The sequence below is a fragment of the Phoenix dactylifera genome, chromosome 1, assembly GCF_051530095.1.
Source record: "Phoenix dactylifera cultivar Ajwa chromosome 1, Ajwa_hap1_PhDact_Kaust_v1.1, whole genome shotgun sequence".
NCBI classification, from domain to species: domain Eukaryota; kingdom Viridiplantae; phylum Streptophyta; class Magnoliopsida; order Arecales; family Arecaceae; genus Phoenix; species Phoenix dactylifera.
Window position 1 is genome coordinate 73,735,506 of NC_143190.1, and position 21,728 is coordinate 73,757,233.

Below are 21,728 nucleotides of genomic sequence, written 5' to 3' on the forward strand. Positions count from 1 at the left end.
CTTATTTGGTTGAAGTTTTCAAAGGAGAGACGAAAAAGTTGTATTCCCATGGAAATATAATTCTCACGTTTCATGAAAAAGTCTTTCCAATAAGAAACATGAAAAAATTACTTTTCCGTAACTCAAAAATCAAAATATTTTTATTTTTTCCCAAAAAGATCCTTCAGCTATGTTTATTTGATCCAAAGCATTAAAGACATAGTTTTTATTAAAGGTATAATAGGAATTATGCATAACTTTCCCAATAAAGTAGATGATCAACCGTTTAGAAACACTTTGTAAATCTCTTACTTTTCCATGGTCAACCAAACATGCCAAAAGTACTTTTCCAAGTATCCTCTTTCCAGTAATCTACTTCCCACAAATCTGCTTCCTATGAGGAAAAATGCTTCTTGTGAACCAAATGAGCCCTAAGAGATTATATGGCTTTATGGGATTCGGAATAATAAGAACAGCTATGTCTACCTAATTTTGGCAAAATAATAATTTACTATCTGATTGTTTGTTGTTGTGTGCATTTCATGCCACTCTAATATGAATACATCCAAAATAATTATAAAACAACATGTTCCAAAAGCTCCTTGAAGCCAACGCCGCATTGGTCCAAAGCATCCATGAGAATGATTAGCCACAAAGAAGGCCATATAATCTGCCACCCCATTCATCTTCTAGTGGATATGTCTCGCCCTAAGGTAGATGGATAGTTGAATCATTTATTTTCTTGAGGTGCCAAGTACATCCTACAAATCCACCAATGAAGGAATCAATAATCAATAGCTTAAATTTTAGCTCAGATTGCCGAAATGCAGGCCATCTTTTGCTCAAGTATGATTAGATCAAGATAATTGAACAATTTTTTCTTATTCATCCAATCATGATGTATAAACAAGAATCTTACATCTTTTTCTTCCATTTGTTCTTTTCATCTTCAATGTAGGAAAGCCTATTGATTAAGAAATTTGCTAGTCATGCATGCTACACCCTTTTTGCATAATAATGTTAGCCCATGGAAGCTAATAAATCTATAATACAATCAACCTAACAGTAAGTGATCTTCTGCTCAATTAGTCTAACCTTCTAAATTTTCTCCTAATCCTCTGGAGAGCACTTCAAAATATTTACATGAATTGCTAGCATATAGAAAGTTGCCGGATAAAATTATGTAATCTGAATCTCAAATGGTAGTGATCACAAATAAACAGACAATCACTGGTACCACATTCTCAAACTTATCAAGCGTAGCAATTTAGGGGTTGCTCAATGATATTGTGAGAGGAGGCCTTGCAATTGTGGGGTCCTACTAAGGGCAACCACAGACAAGAGAGAGAGAAGGGCAGCGGATAGAATAAGCCTTGCACGCTCCCCCTCTCCTTGTCCTCGCGACGTGTGTCTCTCTTATCCTCTTCCCCACGTTTTATGTGCCGCCCGGCCTCCAAGAACATCTCAAACAAATTTTCTCGCTTCCCGAGAAACACGGTTCCACTAACGCCGTTATTCGGCAATAACGGACACCCGGCGAAGGCAAAACGCCGTTATTCGGAAATAACGGTTCTACTGCGCTGAGAGTTTATTTGATTCTAGTTTGGAGATAGGATAGAAAAGATAAGGATTAATCACTCCTAGTCTCATAAAAAAAAATCATAAAAAAATAAATATTCTCTCGAATCAAAACAATGTTTTTAACTTTTCTTTAAAAAATTAATGTATAATTTCAAAATTAAAATTAAAAAAAAAAATCATTAGTCTCTTCTATGATATCACAACTATTATGAAGGAATAAAAGTTGAAAAGACAAAAGTCGCTATCAACTTGTCCTCATTTATTTACCTTACTATTGGGGTTGCTAAATTGCGGTAAGTTGCCAATTTATCATGAAGCACCGCGGATGGAACCATGGGAACAGAATCCGGCGAAGATAACTAACGGGGCCCACCTTATCCCAGGATTGTCTGCTCTTTGTCGCTTCTCCTGACCTACCCGCGATGTATACATAGACGTTCTTTTTTCCCCCTTATCCCCAGTTCTGTGTGTGATTTTTATTATTAGCACTGCATTTTTCCCCCTATTTGTGTATATAAGACTCACCGATGATCTTAACTTCTATCATTATCCTAGTTACTCTTTAAACGGCATTAGCTAACGACATCATATAGTATAAGAAATTTGAGAATTCCAAGAAGTTGAGAAATCCAACTGTTGAGAAATAGTTCAAGGTTGGATAGGCTAAGAATCCTAGTAGCGCGCAAGTCGATCCACCTACTACCTTAGAATTTAGATATTTGCACTCGAGAGGTTCTGGAGCTTAAGATTTTACTTTTTAGTAACAGCGGTCATGCTCCTTAGCCCGTGTTTGGGGACAATAGAAGTCCAGCCACTTCAAAAGAACAAAAGTAGTTTCAGAATCCAAAGCTAAATGACCTTTTTCTTCTTCAGTTTTTATCAAATGAAAATTATGGAACTACCATTATACGTGAAATAGCAAGATGATATACCCTGGAGTTTGGACTCATGCTTAGGAAATTACATTATAATATAGAACAAATGGATCTTAAGTCCTTCAAACTTAATTTACATTCAGACTTTTTTGGTGTAGGAGTATAAACTTACCACAAATCCTTTATAAAATCCAAAAATGTCAATTGCAAGCTGTGATTTAACTTTCAACTTTCGTATGTAGATGCTTCAGACATTCTTAATAATAGCTTATTGTTCATAATTTTATTTTTGACCTTCGATACTGAATTTAATAGTGGATATAAAACTATTTCTTCATACCCCATGTATATTATGACTCCACCCTATATTTTGTATATATATATATATATATATAGGCTGACACTTGAGTAGATCTCTACTCAAATCCCATATCGATGATCTAAATTATTGAATATGATCTATTACTTCTAAATTATTTTATAGAGACTCCTAATCTGCATATTAAGTAGTTAAAAATTGGATAGTTTAAATAACATGAAATAATACATACTATATTACTGTTTTGACCATTCAGTGCATTGATTAAGAATCTCCAACTCACATAATTTTAGTGTGAAAGTATTTTGAAGATAGCAAATTACATCCTCTAATAGCTTGATCATTGATGTAGAATCTCCATCGTCTATAATCAAATAAAAATCCACTCCGGTCAAGCCAAGTCAATCTCTCTCTCTCTCTCTCTCTCTCTCTCTCTCTCTCTCTCTATATATATATATATATATATATCTACTAATATAATATCTGTGACAAGCCAAGAGGAGAAATCTTATACCATACAATATCCAGTAAGTCTTAGATGGTGTTTCAAGTAGCTTATCATTCAGTCCACCCTCAGCCACCATATGATGCCGACCAATCAGAATGAATGGCAGACATGAGCATCATGGTCTCCCATAATGTCCACCCTCGGCCACCAACCGGGCCATGCGGAGGAGAGATGGCCCTTCGTGGAACCCAGCAACTTACCGAGCTTCCCCCTACTTGACGCGCCCCCAGCGTTATCCCGAACACGGCGGAAGGGAGATCTCATGATGGCCTGTAATGCTTGTTTGGTGCTGTCACCTTTCTGAGCTTTGGATTACTCATGAAGTGGCTGGCTATCACAAAATCAGTTCCATTTAGTGATGCCTCCTGTACCAGCTTCAACTATCACAAAATCTTTCTCGAAGCTACATCAAGTAAACCTTTAATTTCAAACTGCATACTCTAGTGGTACATCACTATCCATACCCCGCAATTGTATTATCAGCTGCCCCTCTACTTTCTGACTGGTAATCATTCTTGACAGGCAAGACATAAACTTCATAAGAACGAAAGAAACAAAAACAGAAAGAAAGAAAGAAAGAAAAAAGGAAAAAGAAAATGCCTAGATCGGACAATTACATTTTGCTACACATTGTCCTCTCGACAAAGCATTCTCTAAAATCCATCATGAATCAACGAGACAAACCATCAACCTGATATGATACATCAAGCTGCATTACAGCATGATGTATAGGAAAAGAAGGGTTAAGGGGAAAAAAAAATCAAGAAAAAACTGCAATTCTTCTACTCAGTGTCAATGTGACGTCTCAACAATCCAACAATGTTCTAGCCTGGTAGCACCAGATATCAAGCATACAGTTTCACTATCCATTAATTGATCTAATCATTATCATTCAGATCACATTGTGTCTAAGTTCACCAAGAGAATCAAGGTCCAAAAAAAAAAATCTCAAATTTATGAGATGAGGAAATTCGGTTGATAGCCAAAATTTATGAATGACTGCTTGAAAACACTTTCCACATTTACAAAGTCTTGTGGGCACACATGCAGTCACAAGGATCAAAATTATATATTATCATGTAAAAGGGAGCACTGTTCGTGCACTAGTTTTGTAAAAGTGAAAGGTACTAGCAAGATATAAATTTTGATTGAACCTACTGTTAGAACCAAAAATAAGATTAAAAATTCATATAGTAGAAGTTATGACATTCACTTATGTATCAAGAAATGTAAAGATACATATAAATGTTATGATATTGCCTTACAACCTTTGATGGTAATACTTGTTAAGGAGCATTTCGGAATACTCCCCAAAAGTAAGAGTTCCATTTGGTGGAATCAACTGCAGAACAACATGAATTATCATGTATGTGAGGTCATCATGGAAGCACCATGTCCATCATCAACCATGCTCTCCTTAAAAACATGGCACAGTATAGGACTGCATGCATAACAGCCAATACTAATCCATAGAAGCATCAATAACATACCTCTTGATGATGATGAATCTCGTCAGGAAATCTAAGACGCTCATCCCTATCAAGAATTGAACAAAGTAAGAAAAATGAATTGATCTTAAATAAAAGGATTATAATAATGGACCACCACTATTGAACATTTGACTTCACATGCTATTAAGGTGGCAAAGCAGCGAAACCAAAGTAATTTATTTTAATACTTGAACGAACTTAAAATGGACGAGAGATCCAAAACTGCTGCAAACCAGGAGTTGCTAATTATATGGTGCCAAATTTGTAAAGCCAAAGAGGATGGAAAACTAGATGGACATGTCTAGTATCACCATGGATGATATTCCAGCTTGTATGCACATGCAAGGTTGTATCAATCAGATATATATGAGCCCTTCATTGATATAAATTTAGTTTCAAAACAATTTGGAATCACCGAACATGATAAGATTTCTGGAAAAATGTCCAAATCTTACATAATAAGAAGTTACCAGTTAGAAGAAGACATGGAATAACTGCGATGCATGGATTCAGCAACCACACGCATTAGCTTAAAGTTGCGTGAAAAGTTCAGTGACCTTAACCATTCAATTTTGTTAGCAATTCCACCAGTGCAAGATTCTAACTAGGAGAATTGTTTAGCCAAGGCAGGACACCACTGACCACTCCTCAATGAGATGAGCAAAAATCTTCTTTTTTTTTTTTTAGTTTCATGCAGATAGGGATCATATTTTGTTCAAAAGTCAGCATATTTTAAACAGACAGGATCGAAGCAAATAAAGATATGCATAGATTGTCTCGTCTATTACTTCACAACATGAAGAACTTGGAAGACAAACTACACAAAATGATTCAGATTTTCATTTTTTTTCTAGGCATCAGACATACATTGTTTTCATCCAAGTGACAGAGATAAAAAAACAATGCCTAGAGTGACCACAGATAATCCATACTAGAAAATTATACAACAGAAACATGTTGGTTCACATAGTTAGATTTCTTTAACTTCACATGGTTATAATTAAGATATTTCTGAAAGTACCAGTCAGGTTGCATGAACATAGCAAAAGTTGAACGTTCCACACCAAAAGCCTTTTCACCATTAGGTGCCTATCCAACAATAAATTTAAAAAAATATATTAAGAATACTGAAAGACAGAAGATCCATGACAAAGAAATGCACAAGAAAGAGAGACCCTTCCTGTTTGATAAGGATTTGGTAAGCAAAAACTAGAGATAAAAAATGCCTTCATATTTTATATATATATATATATATATATATATATATATATATATATATATATATATATATATATAAGTTGCAGTAGATCTCACATTGTAGATGTTGCACATATTCCAATAAACCAAGTGAACTGCAGATACTAGAACGTTTGTAACATCATCCACTTAAAACCAGAATATGGGCAAAGACAAGAAGATAAGTAGAAGGATGGAGAGCTGACGACAGCTAATAGTTCACAAAATAGAGCAATAGCAGCAACTGAATAAGACACTCCCTCTTATGGGGAAGAATGGAAGCATGATGAGATTAGTAAAGAACCCATAGAAAGATTAGCTGTTTTACAGTCATAAATAAAACATGCGCAACATTGTCAGTGCATAAAAAAACAAATGACAAAAAAATAAAAAACAAATTGACAAATTTTAGAACATAGATTCCTTCCTTGTATGGCATTTCTCTTGTCAAATCAGTGTATCCTTTTCATGTTCAGCTCCTTCTGAGTGGATGCACAGGAAAAGGGAAAAATTACATAGAAGAGCAGCATAGGTAATGGAACTTGCAAAATATTTGGGATTATGGAATATTGATTAGCAAATAGGCAACTAAAAAAAATCCATCAACAGTGACACTAATAGGCATTTTCTCTCCATGGAAAAAATCATCAGGAATCTGAACAAAATAAATAGATCAGAAGCCAAGATCAGACATCTATAGTTTTATAATATAATGGAATTTTCCAAGCTCTATTATTTAGAATAAAAGGATACTAGGATTGGACAAGGTTTCCAAGGGTTAAAGTTTTTATTTAAAAAGAAAAAAATCTAAACAGTACCTTATATAAAAAGGCAAATTCTAGATGTATGGTAAGAGAATAAATAACAAAACAAAGAGTAAATCTGGATTCCTGCAAGTAATATAGAGAATGTCATGAGTATATTCCTTTTCTTCAGAAACAAATAAAAGCATGTTTCATTGATGAGATACCTGTACACAATGTGGAGTAGCACAAAGACGGCCCTTTGATAATACTTCAGTTGTTTCACCAATTTGATATGCTAATTCATCTTCTCCAAACACAACCTAATGCATCCAAATGAAGATGCAATTATCAACATAATAAGAATGTTTTTTAAAGCAGAAGAGAAACAGTGACATCAAAATATAGTTTCTTGAGTTACATTTCAAAATATACGAGGATTTGTTCATTTGAGGAATAGATGGGGAATATCTGTATTTTGCAAGTATTCAGACATATGAATGCACATATATACATATGTGCATCTATATGCATCTGGGTCAGGTTACAATATAAACAGGACGGACAGAAGAGGTCTACATACCATCCAAATTACATAAATGTTCTTTTTTCAGTCATATCACTTCGAAGAGGAATAGCATTTATAACTTAATCAATGTATTGGAAGCATCCTAGAATGTCAACAACATGGACTAACAATGGCATATTCAACACTCAAGTCATGTTACCATGAAAAAATTATGTGGCCAGTCCCAAGCCCAGATGAGAAGGTTGGAGGGTTGACATTTGGTTGACAGCCGATCATAGAAACTTGCTAATAACTATGAAATGGTCATGTTATGATGACAGACTTATCCCTATCATGTCCATAGAAACAATAACCTGAATTTTGATCCACACGTGCTTTAAGATCTGTAGCGTCTACATAGTGTTGTGGACCATTACTCGTAGTCACCCAGTGTGCAATTCAAACAAGGCATAACTACATATGCCTTGGGAACATTAAAGCCATGAGTTGAGCTAAAAATCCTACCAAGAAACTTGAGCTTGAATCTCATTGGCAAACTTCATGATGGGCCATAACAATTGAAGTCACATAATTAGTCATGATATACAACATCTAAAGTGCCCTAAATTTACAAATTCATAAAATTGTAGACCAAATTTAATAGGATTTGCTCTCTAAACCACAAATCACATGAAGTCATGGGTCATTAAAACTTATCTAGTTTATAACCACTTGACAAATGCATAAGCAAGATCATCCATAACATTCGCTCTTCAAATTTCAAGCATCATAAATATCATGAACCATGTGAACTAGAGCTATAGCAACTAAAGATTCTAGTTTCAATTCTTGGGCGATGCATCCTCAAAAATTTAAACCTGGGTTACTATAGTGCGGGTAGATCTCCCTCCTCACAAAAAGAAAAAGGAAAAAAATTTCATGTACCATGACCAACATGTGGACACTCAATTTAAATAGTCCATCATGTAATTTGCATCTGTACAGTTCAGGCACAAAAACCTATTGACAGGTTTAAAGTAGGTCTATTCTCCAGTCACTTCTAGTCTCATTGAGCAACACTATAACATGAACAAATAAGACACATCAGTGATCCACCTCATCTATTCTCTAGCTATTTCTAGTCTCATTGATCAACACTAAAACATAAACAAATAAGATACATCAGTGATCCACCTCTTTATGTTGAAAAATTACTGCATTCACAATGATTGATAAGTAGGAATCAGCTGGATGAAACAACTAAGACGTTATCTTGCTTCAATCTCAAGGAGAAAAGTAAAGAAACAGAAATTACTTTGACAATTTTGTCATTTCGCGTTTTAATGTAAAGGCCAGCACCCGTGTCAGGACATGGGATCTCTATACCATTTCTCTTGAACATGCCACAAGTAAGACCTACAAATATGATTTCAGATAATTAGTGCCATGAACACAATGTGTTTTAGTACAGAGCTTCTCATTCTCAAAGATATACTAGTTTCATTTCTGTAATATTAAGAATTTATAGCAAACAAAACCATGCATTGATGTGCTATATATTGAGCTTGCACAGTAGCCCATAACAGAATCTAGAAACTTCTAGTATTATTTGTGGGAAAAAAGGTAACTGATGAGATATATTACCAGGAGTAAACAAGTTCTATCACGAGAAACTCTTTTCCATATTAAACCTGGAAAATGAATCTTACCGTGTACAAAAGCATGCATGTGCAAATACACACGCATGCGCGCAGAGAGAGAGAGAGAGAGAGAGAGAGAGAGAGAGAGAGAGAGATGGCTTACATGGATCACATGATTGTGAACTAACTGATAGTGCTACTTCACTTTTAAAATGATGATTTTTTGTTGTATACGTAGGTATAATGCCAAAGTACCTTTATATATAATGCCACAACAGAATTATACCATAGACATGTATGATTGGTTGAAGTTTAACATCATTAAGAGCTAGCTAATATTTATCTTCTTTCAACAGTTTCTTTCAAAGATTTCCCCAGAATAATCGGAAACTCACTATCCACTTAACCAAGAGCACTAGGTTCAAAATGTCTGACACATGCAGAGTTCATCCTTCTTGTGATAAGTTCAACTCATAAATTGTACCCAGCATTTGGGTGTCGTCAATGTGTGCATCATCATTCTTAGAAACACTACAAAGAGAATCAAGTTTTGGAAGCTCTGTTATGCTTACTAATCGTAAAAAATGTGCTAAATACTTGATGTATTCAAATTCAAGGTAAAAGAAGAAGAAAAATTTAAATCTGCACAGACTCCATTCTGGATATTAGGGCTGTCACCGATATCCACAGACCCATACCCTACCTGGAGCTGATCTGGACCCACAAGTCTATGGGTTTGGAATGGGTCCCAAGGTAGACCTATGAAAGTAGATATTAATATTGTATTTACCACTTATAGGCTTAAAAAGTAGAATTCATCAACAAAGCAATGAGAAAACTTTATGATAATAATGAAATGAGTTACATGATGATACATTAGAAAAACTTGTTCATACAAAAGTTTATTTAACTTTAACAACAAATGGTAGCCTAGAAGTTAAATTTCACCTGTGAGTGACCCATGGTCAGTATGCCACCCACACCATGAGGACGTGGAACGAATATCCCCAGTGCATTCACTGCAAGACAATAATTGCAACGTCCATCAAAACAAGAAATATTTATCGAAAGACAGCTATATTATTCTATCAAAAGACATGCATCTAAAATTTACTAGATAATACACTCTTAAGAATTCATTGTCCAGTAACATCAAATATATGGCAAAGCTCTTGCTGCCAACACATGTTCGATAAACATCAAATTGATACATACACGTTCAAATATAGTAGCAGAAACAAAAACTAGCTAAAATCCAACTAAGCTAATAGCAACCCCCCCCCCCCCCCCCACAACACACACACAAAAAAAAGGGAGCTAAAATCATGTTATGCAAAAGTATAATAGAAATAGAAATGCAATCCTCAATGTAATAGAATTGCACTTTCAACTAGAGTAATAATTACCTCAGTTGCCGAGGAAAGTAATATAATAAACGACCTTTGTGGCACCTGGAGTGCCTAAGTATATGCTCAAGTCCATCATCATGCTTTGTCATCTCCTTTGTTACTAACCATTGAATGAAACATATCAGTATATGTATTAGCTTTATGCATGCAACAAAGCAGAGTTTGCAATAATAAAAAAAGAATTAAAAAAAGGGTTTGGAACTAATCATCGGAACCTTGTATGAACTTCCCAAATCTGAGATTATAGATTAATTGTTTGTATATCCTTTTAAACATCCTTTTATTTCCATTATAATGGAAAATAACTGTTCTGGGATCAGTTTAGTTTGGGAACAACATAATGGTTGTTATAACAGCCATTTGAGCCAGCCCTTGTAACAGGAAAGAACATACAACAGGAAATTAATGGCAGTATTATGTTGATTTTTATTGATTTAAAAATTATATATATATATATATATATATATATATATATATATATATATATATATATATATATATCTTTCCAGCTGAAATGGAGAATAGAACTCCAGTTACCATTACTTTATTGAGATGAAAAGTGAAAGCATACTATCACCAACACAAAAATTACACACTCGGATGTGCATGCACACAGAGATTCATGCATGCATGCACAAACAGATCCTTGATAATAAGCATCAAAGCTATATTTAAGCCTTTCCAATTATCTGAGCCATAGAATAAGCCTATCCCAACACTCACTGCGGCAACAAAACAACCTTAGATAAAATTCTTGCAGTGAAGTTTGAAGGTAAAGCCTAAACAAATGGAGTACATGTTGTTAGATTTGGTATTCAATTACATTGTAACCAAATATTGCTTGATATAAAGGCGATAGTCCTCTGCTTAAAAAGCCTTAGGGATAGCATAAATTAGGATGTCTCCGCATATCAAACATCAGGTGTAGATGTGTGAATATTGTAAATACTACAAAGTTTGGCAAAGCTTGTAATATGTCAACAGAAATGGGAGGGTTTAATGAAGGTCACAGAACGAAGCAGAAGGATGTCGCAACAAAAGTAGTTACATTAGAAGATACTTAAAAAAAAAAATGTAAAAGTAGTTTACATTAGAAGATTATAAAATAATAAATTATGGATAGATTATAGCCTCTAGAATGGGAATTTATGAAGGATGCAATGGTTTGGCATGTCAGGAGAAACATATGATTACAGAATATTAATGTAGTCCAGATTTAGCAAGGAATTTTCACTGAGTGAAAAATGAGAATTTTCTCATTTTTTCTTGTTTAGAAAAAGGGTAGATGCTGACATAATACATCAAGCCAAATTGTTTATCATATCACGTGGTTTATAAGAGCAAATGCAATAAGGGTGTAATATAAATTATAAGGTCTACAAATTCTGGACATGGTAAACATACCATATTGATCACAATGATATGCCAACATGAGCCCAACTTCCAACATCAGCTTTCCAAGATTTTTAAATGCTACAAAATTGAACACATCAAGAGTCATGTTACAAAATTTAGTATTTATTTATTGAGAAGAAAAAAACTACTCTCTCATATGCAAAATCACCTAACTAAAGAACTCGAACTTAGATTTAAATAAGAAATATATATTAACCCCCGTCAGTTCAGGAGATAACATTGAGATGGAAACTAAAGGCAGGACGTACATGCACCATGATAAAATTAAAGGGAAAAAGATACCTACTATTCCTCCTAGGATCTTCAATAGTCGTGGTAATCAAAAAAATTATACAAATATACCAACTGATCTCTTAATTATCTAACGATGATAATTCAGAATGCATTTAGATGTAAAGTAGCCATACATGATGTGAGCTTTACAGAATATACATATCTATAAGAACTTTTGAGAAGCAGTAAGCTGCTTAGGCTAAGCCATGGAAACAGAAGACAAAGAAAAGGCTTTTAGTCATAGTTAACAAAACAGAATTAGAGGCTAGACATTAAATACTTCATTTATTGTCACCCTTGCCACACACGTATTTGTTTATAAGAAACAACTGACAAGAATTTGAACTAATTTTTTGAATCCTTGTCAAACTTCTAAACCAAATACGCCAACTAGAATCTGGTCATAGCATATGCATCCAGGACATTAAAAAGGTACATACATATAGAATAAGCAATATCAATGTTATGTGTCATCTACATCTCTAACACCCATAATGTTTGAGTCCATAGTAAATTGAAGACTTTGATGTTGCTGAGTACATAATAGAGAATGAGGATGTATTAGTCTTTGTAAAGTCCACACCTTGCTCATTTTGCCATATCTACAGAAGTAACATTTAGTACAAGGATAGAAGAGTCAAGTAGTAATTAATTAAATCTGTTTTGTATTCTAGTATCTTAGAAATCTTTATGGCACTCTAATCATGGTATCTTGGAGAAGGAAAGAAGATTTCCAAATTAAAGATGAAAAGGAATATGAAGAGCATCAAAGTTCAATCCATAACATTAAACATACAAGGTCATGTGATTAATCTTAAAAATAAGCCTAAATCACTTCCACCACTCCTCTGGAACATATCCACGAGGTCAAACAAACAAGATGTTTCTGAGCAGCTCGTGTTCAGCTTGAAACTACATATATTTATTTAATATATATTAAATAATAGATAAATGTAGATTGTTACAAATATATTTGTTAGATAGATTATCTTTATTCATTCAGCCATCAGATTAAGATCTGAATGGCTGAAATGGACATGCAAACAAATGGGAGAGGGGAAATAACACCTGCCAGCCATTACTTTACTCCTCAGCACTACCATCACAATTCCACTTCTCCTCAACATATTCTCTTCTCTTCTCTCCATTCTCCTCTTCCCTACCTCACAGAAGAGATTGGTGATTATCTTCATTTTGCTTCTCTCTAGCTATTGATCTAAATATCAGCCATATCTCTCAGTCCCGTAGCTACCACCTTTGCCTGCACCACCTCTACCTTTTCCTACTTCTCAAGGTTCTCCTCACTATGATGGGCCTGGCCACCACTGAGTGCACCAACCACTCAAACTCCCTGCCTGCACCCTCACAGTTTCACTCAGCTACTCAACCTGCCTACCTGCTCCCTCACTGTTATCTCCCTGTCTGTCACTGGACAAACTGAGCGAACCGATCTTGAGCTGGCTCGAATTCTAATGAGCGAAGCTTGATCTAAGGTTGCTTAGCATGCTACAAGCTTAAGCCAAGATTGAGCTGGGATGATGGAAAATCGAGGCAAGCTCGACCTTGCCTCAACTTGCTCAAGTTCCACTTGTTTATGCCCCTACATCCATCCAAGCCCCTCCCCTTAGCCTAAACTGCAGTCAGGATTGCATATGACAAAATGCTGCATATTTGTCACCTAATACCCTACCCAAAATACAGACTTCAAGATTGTACTTCTATCTAACATTTTCTTTCCTAGTTCTATCATATATCCACCTTAATAATCCAATGATTGCTGCACCTGTATAAATGTGACCTTGGATCACTCAACATTCAGATCCATAAGGCATTGTCAGTCTAAATTTTATACTACATATCTATGTCATCAATCTACATATTGCCATATGCATCTTTACATTCGCACTCGGATATTGCCCAAAATTTTGAACTATACAGCATTTTAATTACTAACTTTTGTTCGAAAGTTTCCCCCAAAGGTCCACAACATAGGGACTTCAATTTCTTGCATCTTGCATTTCTTCAATATGAAAGGTCTTGAGATAACAAAAAAGAGATCACTTTTTATACCTCTTGTCCACAAATCTTATATAAGGTTTGTTTCCATCCAAATAAAATTCTACTGGCATTATCTTTCAAATGATTTTTAGACCCATATCCTTCAGAATGTTTGTCATTTTGTAATTGTATCATGTCACCCATAAAATAGCATATAGATTAGAGCTTCTAAATTTTTTTGATGGAACAGTAGAGCTTTTAGCTAACATCTTATTTTAGTTCAACTATAGCAAGTGAAAAGAGATATATACCTAACCAAATATCAGATAATCTACCATAACCAAAAACTCATTCTGATATTTTTAGAAATATAAATAATTTTGAAGAAAATGGTAACACAATAGTTTGCATTATAGTTACCAATAAGAGTTCATGCGAAGAGAGCTGAAATTTTATAGGGTTCTCCATCAATTTGAAAAATGCTCTCTGATGTGACGAGAAAGTTTAGAAAAAAGAGAGAACATTAACCTTTTTAAAGAATATTATCAGGACTTCTAAAATTGTTGGTGCTCCCAAAATTCTAGCTATATGGCAGAACTTTATAATTATTTCCTCGTGAATCACTAAAATGAATCCAGAACCACATTGAATTATTAGAACTATAAGATGCAGATAGATCATGCCCCTACAATACATTGGCAACAGTATATGCAAGATGTAATTATAGTTCTCTATTAGAAAGCAAACATTTCACAGTGATGAATATAACTTCCTCTTAGGAATCTCATGAAGATGCTGATATACAATTTACACAACAGACTGAAGAACCTTCTCCAGTATTATTCACATATATGGATTCAGAGGAGAGATGCCCATGTACCTTGTTCAAGCTCAGGCAAAGAAATGGCAGGCCATATATTTGGTCGACAGTATGATGGGTACCTAGATGATAGAGTCCAATTGAAGTGATCAATAAACATAAGAGAACACATGTAAACATATGATTATAGATAAAGTCATAGTACTAAGAAGCAACTTCCTTGAAAAAAAGAAGACAAGGAAAAGGCACAGTAGCATTGAATGTAATGAATCAGCTTGTAAAGCTGTTCTGCATGACAATCATGATTGCCATGTTGGAGATGATATGAAGCAAAGCACAAGCTGAAAAATTTTGGCTATAGAGTATTACTATATTATTAAGGATTGCCTACCATACTCTCCCTGGCTAAGATAACAACACTCTAAAAACAGCTTATAGCACTATTATTCAAGATAACACTAACGACATCATTGTAGATGTTCAGCTCTCATCAGGAATTGCTGGCAAATTCTGATTGTAATGTTCACAATATAGACTTGATATTTCTACTTGACTATAAAATTAAGGCAGTTATCTACTAATCAACAGTTGACAAGTCTTTGTCTTTTCCTTCTTCTTAAGCATGGCTACGGCTGCATCGCAATTTTTCCCACCCAAAACAAGCAAATTTGTTTATACTGCAAGATGAATTAAGTTACACACAATTATCTTCAGTATTTGCTACTCGGGTGAGAGAGTTTTTTGTACTTTAGACATTGAGAAAGGTTGATTTTGATGGCAGCTCTTGTGGAGAAGGCAATGGTGGCGGAGTGGTCCTCTGGCAAATGCAATTGCGGCTTGCGAGTTCACGTGCCATCTCTCAAACCCTAATTTTTTCCTTTTTTGCTTATTCACATCTTATTCACCTCCTCACTCGAATAACACACAACCTTAGGTCCTTTGCTTCTTATATCAATTTCTTAAATTGTTTCTTATCATAATGCTCCACCGAGTTCCCACACTTTTATGTATGTATAGAGCCACTAAGTCTGAAATGATCATAATAGTTTTCAGCAGCCTACAAGTATAGAAGTATAGAAGCATAGAAGCATAGAAGCATAGAAGTATAGAAGTATGCGATCCATTGGGCTGGAAAACATTGGCAGCCACACAATTAAAAGATAAGATCTGAACTATCCCTGTCCTTTCACAAGCACAAATCTGAAAGTGCATCATCATACTTTAAAATGAAAGTACAACATCATTCTTTTAACATGGAGTTTGCTTACAGCAATTAGGAAGTAGTAAGAAATAATAAACTAAGATGGAAATGTGTTGCCAATTATTATACCTGTGTATAACAGCAACATCAGTCGTAGGTATGTCTAAGATTGGATTGGCATAATATGAGCCTTTAAATGTATCTACAAGGATTGCAGTAGAGAAGAATCAATTGGGAATTCTGTCGTTCCATGAAAAAATCTTGATCTCTTAATAGGCAGGCTAACATCCAAATAGATATATTACATGACAGAATGAAAATGTAATAGAAAAGCCTCCAAATCTTTCCTCCTTACTTGCATAATAGCATATCTCTCTATACATAAGGTTTCTAGAACAAAAAATCAAGCTATGGCACACACTTTCCTTAACAACGAAGCTAAAGAAAATTTAGATGCAAGTGAAATTAGGAAGATCTAGGAATATAAAATCATTCTCTTTTTACACTACTCTCATAATCCTTGCTTCTAATAGTGAATGCACCATAAAGTGGTGAAGTTAAAAGAGAAACAAAACTTACCAAATTTACCAGATTCCAGCTTCTCTTTCCCATGACTCCATCCAAAATTATACCTATATGACAAGAAACGGATAACGCATAAAATTAATCCCAAGCAGCACTTTAAAATTAAAATAAAATCTGGCAATAAAAAAAATACACAATCTATAAATTGATAAGAAAACAAAAGTGTAGAAGGGGAAAGATAATGAAAATAATTGCTCAAATGTTATGGCAGTACACCTTTGTCAAACTATGCACATCTTAGGTTGATATAAATCATTTATGTTCATGTAGATTAACTAATAAAGTCAATCTATCATGTCTTTTGTTTTCTTTCCTTCTTATTTAGTAATCTTATTCATCACAACCAAGCAATGCAGTTGCACTGTGACAAAATGCTTGTCCCTTTCGATATGCCCAGCATGCATACACCTTTACAATTGAAAGCATGTTTCTAGATGAGACCATATTTAACACACCATACCTGCTGTCTGGGTCTTCAAGCTCTTTCTTTACATCATCAGGTAGGTTTGCGACTCTACCAAAAGAAAACAATAAAGCAGGCAGTTTAGTCTTCTTCTCACAAGAATTATAAACCAGAAAATATTTGGAAATTGAACTATTTGGTAGCGCAATTTAAAAGTGCATGCCTGGGTGCAAGATGTAGGAGATTTTGACGTAACAGAGGAAACCCAGGCACCTATGGTAACATAAATAAGTTTAAGGAGCATATATTAGCCAATGAAAGGACGAACACTGCAGAGTGCAAATCAATCTACAACCAAATAATCTTTGCATCAACAAACAATCACTAATATACACATAAAGAATAACATATATGATTTCTGTCAAAATCATTAAATGCCCTCCTTGCAACATTGCTATAAAGAGTCATCCGTGCTTGCAAAGATTCTTCCACTCAAATATTTTCTCCATTCTTTATTAAATTTTGTTTTTCCAATCCCTGTCATGCTGCACATTCAAACTCCTTTCCTTGACGTGAAGTTCATGCTCATTCCAAATACGACAAAGAATATTAAGAACTCATCTACTCATCTATGAGCAAAAAGTTTCACTTCAACCATTTCTTGTGGTCATGTTACATTGTAGGTATTATGTTTCTTTAAGAATCAAGACATCTTGTCATTAAAACAAGAAAAAGAATGCGATACAGCTCCAAATCCAAAACAAGATTCGATCTTGGAAACAGTTAGAGACGTTTCCTGATTGCTTCTTCCTGACATCAACGATCAATAAAATCTATTCTTGAAGGACAAATGAAGAAAAAAAATTTAAAAAAAAAAAAAGAGTGGAAGGAACCGACTACATACATCAGAGACTGCAAGGATTCCAAGTCCATTGGGTCCTAGCCCTTGTTCGATCTTGGTCGACAAATCCGTTTTCTTGTCCTGATACCATCAAGAAAATCACATCACTCGACTCTCAAGAAAACCTAGTCTGATAGGGCGATCGACTCGGACTGACCTGCAGCTCGGGGTAGGAGATGGTGACCGGCCTCACCGTTCGAAACGCGTCCGCGGGCTCGCAAGCCATCGTCCGGCACGAGACGCGGCGAGGCAAAGGGCGAGGGGGCGGCGCCCGACCGGGGGATCGTGGGGAGAGGAAGGAGAGCTCGAGGGAGCGATGATGGCTCTGTGTGAAGAGGGGAGCCATCCCTCTCACTCTCGTTCTCGAATCCTTCCTTTGTTTTGGCGGTTGCGTATTGGAAAGGCGAACATTAAAAAGGAGGCGTGCTTTCGGCGAATTGAGTTCCGGGTTCCGTCGGAGGCCACGCTTTGCAGCGTTCAAAAACGGTAAGCAGGAAAACGAATTATTAAATAAAATAATTGAGAAAAAAATTATAAATTGAGAAATGCACACTCGAGGGAAAAATAAAATTTAAAATTATAATATATAAATTGTAAAAGAAGTATTTAAATCAAAAACAAAATATTGTTATATAAAAAATATAATATTTTAAATTAAATAATGTTGTCTAAGGAGACAACCCAAGAGGGGGTGAATTGGGTTTTAATTAATTATTGACCAATTAAAAATAAAGTGAGTGATTAACTAAATCTATTGCAAGTGGATTAGTTAGATTACTAGATGCAATGAATGAAGAGAGGAGACAAAGACCAATACAAACACAGAGAGATTTATAATGGTTCGGAGCCAACACTTGCTCCTACGTCCACTCTCCAAGCAGCACTTGGGAGTTCACTATAATTCCTAAAATTACAGCCGGTTGTTTTGCAAGCTCATAACCAAACTTGTTGTTTTCACGAGATCACAACGAACTCGGTCGATTTTGACAGGCTCACCGACTAGAACCAAACGATTGTTTTTCCGGGGTTACAATCAAACCCAGTTGGTTTTTCCCAGTTCACCAACCACAACCTTACACCATTGGTTTTAACATTGGCTCACCAACAAACCTAACTAGCCTTGATTCAATCCCTTGATTGAACCAAGAAGTAAAGCAAGATTTAAGTTTACAACAATAAAGCTTCTAAAAAGCATATTTAGGGCAATATAAACAAAGAGGAGTTAGAAGCCCTCAAACAGATTTGAGTTATTGAAGTGGGGCTTCTCGATTTCTGAGTCTCCTCTTGAATGAGCCGGAGGATGGGGATCAGTCGGTAGAGCTTTGAATACGAAGGAAGCCTTTTTGGTTTGAGTTGAATGCACTTCTCCCTTCTTTTGCTTAGATTCACTCTTGAGATACTTTTGGTGGTTGAAAACCTTTAATGCTCAAGTGGAATAACTCTCTTCCTGCCTACTACTGTTCACTCTCACTATTTAAGTGATCCCCTTGGAAAAATAGCCGTTAGAGAGGAGATTAGAGCCGTTCTGACCCATCTGCATAATCTGACAATGTATCCGTTGGGATCAAAGTCGACTCACGCGATCTAGAGTCGACTCGCCTGTTACTGGAGTCGACTCGCGCTATACTGGAGACGACTCGGCCACTGTTCCAAATTTGAATTAAAGTACATGCCTTCTTCTGGAGTCAACTCGCCAGCAGCTGAAGACGACTCGGGCATTTAGGAGTCGGCTCGTTCTCAAGGTTCCAGAAATCCAACTTTCTGTTTCTCTTACGAGTTGACTCGGCCAAACTAGGAGTCGACTCAGATGACTTGGGAGACAATTCTGGAACACCTGGAGTCGACTCGTTCACAGGATCTCCGAAACTGATTCTCTGTCTTTCAGACTTGTTGCCCAGATAGACAACCCAAGAGGGGGGGTGAATTGGGTTTTAAAATAATTTTACAATTAAAACTTTTGTAGATGACTAATTAATACTTTTGCAAGGTGATTAATTAGTTGCTATGTGCTGTGAGTGAAATGAGAATGAGAGAAAGAGAGACAAGCAATCGCAAACACGATGTTTATAGTGGTTCGGAGCTAACCCTTGCTCCTACGTCCACTCCCCAAGTCTCACTTGGGAATTCACTATAACCCCTTGGATTACAGCCGGTTGTTTTCCAAGCTCACAACCAAACTTGTTGTTTTACGAGCTCACAACGAACTCGGTCGGTTTTTCCAGGCTCACCGACTAGAACCAACCCCGATTGTTTTTCCGGGATCACAATCGAACCCTTACACGTTGGTTTTACACTTGGCTCACCAACCAACCTCTACACCCTTGATTCAATCCCCCGATTGAATCAAGCAAAGACAATATGGAAACAATAAGAAACAAACAGAAAAACTGAGCTTCTTAAAAAGCAGATTTGCTACAATATAAACTAGAGAGAAGTTAAGAGCCCTCAAACACTTTTGCATTGGAGTAGAATAAGGCTTCTTGAACTTTGAGTCTCCTCTGGAACGTCTGATCGACTTGAATGCAGGAGGAGACTTCTTTCAATGCTGGGAAGAGGTTGTTGGATGGAGTTAATGGCGCTCTTCCTTTTTTTTCGTTGAAAGCAAGTTTGCAGAGAATAAATGCTTGATTTCTTTGAATGGAATGGTAGTTCTCTGCCTTGCTACAGTCCTCTGTGGCTATTTAAGCCATCCCCCACGGAAACTAGCCGTTAGACACCTTTTTCTGCCCGTTCTGCACACTCTGCACAACCTGACAATGTGTCCGTTGGGGTCGGAGTCGACTCGCGCGATCAGGAGTCGACTCGGCTGTAGCGGGAGTCGACTCATGCTTTTCTGGAGTCGACTCGGCAACTGTTCCGGATTTGAATTAAAGTAGCTTCTTCGACTGGGAGTCGACTCGTCTTGACCCGGAGTCGACTCGCCAACTTCTGGAGCTGACTTGGCATTTTCGGAGTCGGCTCCTCCCATGAAATCTGTAGATCAACTTTTCAATTTGATCCGCTCGAGTCGACTCGACAGTCCTGGGAGTCGACTCGGCGCTCAGAGCCCGAACTCCCGATCTTCTGTCTTTTGGCTCGTCCAGTCTTGGAGTCGACTCGAACTTTTCCGGAGTCGACTCGGCTCTCAGTTTCCGAAACTTAGTCTTCTGCCTTTTTGGTGTACCGCTGCCTTGGAGTCGACTCGAGCTGTCTGGGAGTCGACTCGGCTCTCAGAGACAACAAATTGATCTTCTGTCTTTTTGGGTCGCGCTGTCTTGGAGTCGACTCGCGTATTGCGGGAGTCGACTCGAATCTCAGAGTCCGAAAACGGTTCTCTGACTTTTGCCTTGTGTTCCACTGAGAGTCGACTCTCACTTTCTTTGGAGTCGACCTGCCAACCATCGGAGTCGACTCGCGTTCCACAGGAGTCGACTCGAATCTCAGGGTCGGAAAAAAAACGCTCTCTGACTTTTCTGTCTGTAGCTTCTTGGAGTCGACTCATATTACTCCGGAGTCGACTCGGTAAGCATTGGAGTCGACTCGCGCACTTCAGGAGTCGACTCGCTGACAGGTTTTGAGTTGATGCTTTCTGTTCGTCTGTCTGTTCTCAGTCGGAGTCGACTCGTACTGGTCTGGAGTCGACTCGAGCCCGTGCCAGTGATTCTGATATGCTTGGAGTCGACTCGTAATATCCTAGAGTCGACTCAAGTCTCAGACTTTGGTTCAAACTGACTTCATACCTTATCCAAAATATCTTGAACCAAGTCTAGAAACACTTAGACATGATTTTCACTGAAACACTTAATTGAATTCATTAGTAAATATAAGATATACTCAAATGCTTTGAGCTCATCAAAATCAAAT

General features: G+C 36.4%; 1 protein-coding gene across 10 annotated transcripts; it reads right to left on the bottom strand.

Annotated features, from left to right (window-relative positions):
* Window positions 1-480: 480 nt before the first annotated feature.
* On the bottom strand, window positions 481-18,345 carry LOC103697875 (2-oxoglutarate (2OG) and Fe(II)-dependent oxygenase superfamily protein). 10 transcript variants are annotated; one of them, XM_039118721.3, is made up of 18 exons: window positions 18,043-18,344; window positions 17,889-17,966; window positions 17,208-17,257; window positions 17,042-17,095; window positions 16,576-16,628; window positions 16,126-16,198; window positions 14,856-14,917; window positions 11,693-11,761; window positions 10,286-10,388; window positions 9,828-9,898; window positions 8,555-8,655; window positions 6,959-7,054; window positions 6,807-6,878; window positions 5,774-5,841; window positions 4,753-4,798; window positions 4,531-4,604; window positions 3,880-3,971; window positions 3,253-3,776 (listed from the first exon to the last, which is right to left on the bottom strand). In XM_039118721.3, the coding sequence occupies exons 1-17, from the start codon at window positions 18,229-18,231 to the stop codon at window positions 3,926-3,928; spliced, it is 1,305 nt and encodes a 434-aa protein (XP_038974649.2). In that variant the 5' UTR covers window positions 18,232-18,344; the 3' UTR covers window positions 3,253-3,776; window positions 3,880-3,925. The 10 variants fall into 10 exon arrangements, 9 of the variants coding, with proteins under 9 accessions (XP_038974650.2, XP_038974649.2, XP_038974648.2 ...); XM_039118722.3 differs by lacking the exons at window positions 3,253-3,776; window positions 3,880-3,971 and adding an exon at window positions 481-740; XR_005508180.3 differs by lacking the exon at window positions 4,531-4,604.
* Window positions 18,346-21,728: the final 3,383 nt, after the last annotated feature.

What these genes read in the sequence shown, in the direction of transcription:
- LOC103697875 (XM_039118720.3), bottom strand. Translation starts at nt 18,231, where the DNA reads ATGGCTCCCCTCTTCACACAGAGCCATCATCGCTCCCTCGAGCTCTCC. An exon ending in TTTGCCTGAGCTTGAACAAG is followed by an intron (nt 11,762 to 14,855) that starts GTACATGGGCAT and finishes TCAATTTTGTAG; the next exon opens with CATTTAAAAATCTTGGAAAG. An exon ending in AGATTCATCATCATCAAGAG is followed by an intron (nt 4,605 to 4,752) that starts GTATGTTATTGA and finishes GTTGTTCTGCAG; the next exon opens with TTGATTCCACCAAATGGAAC.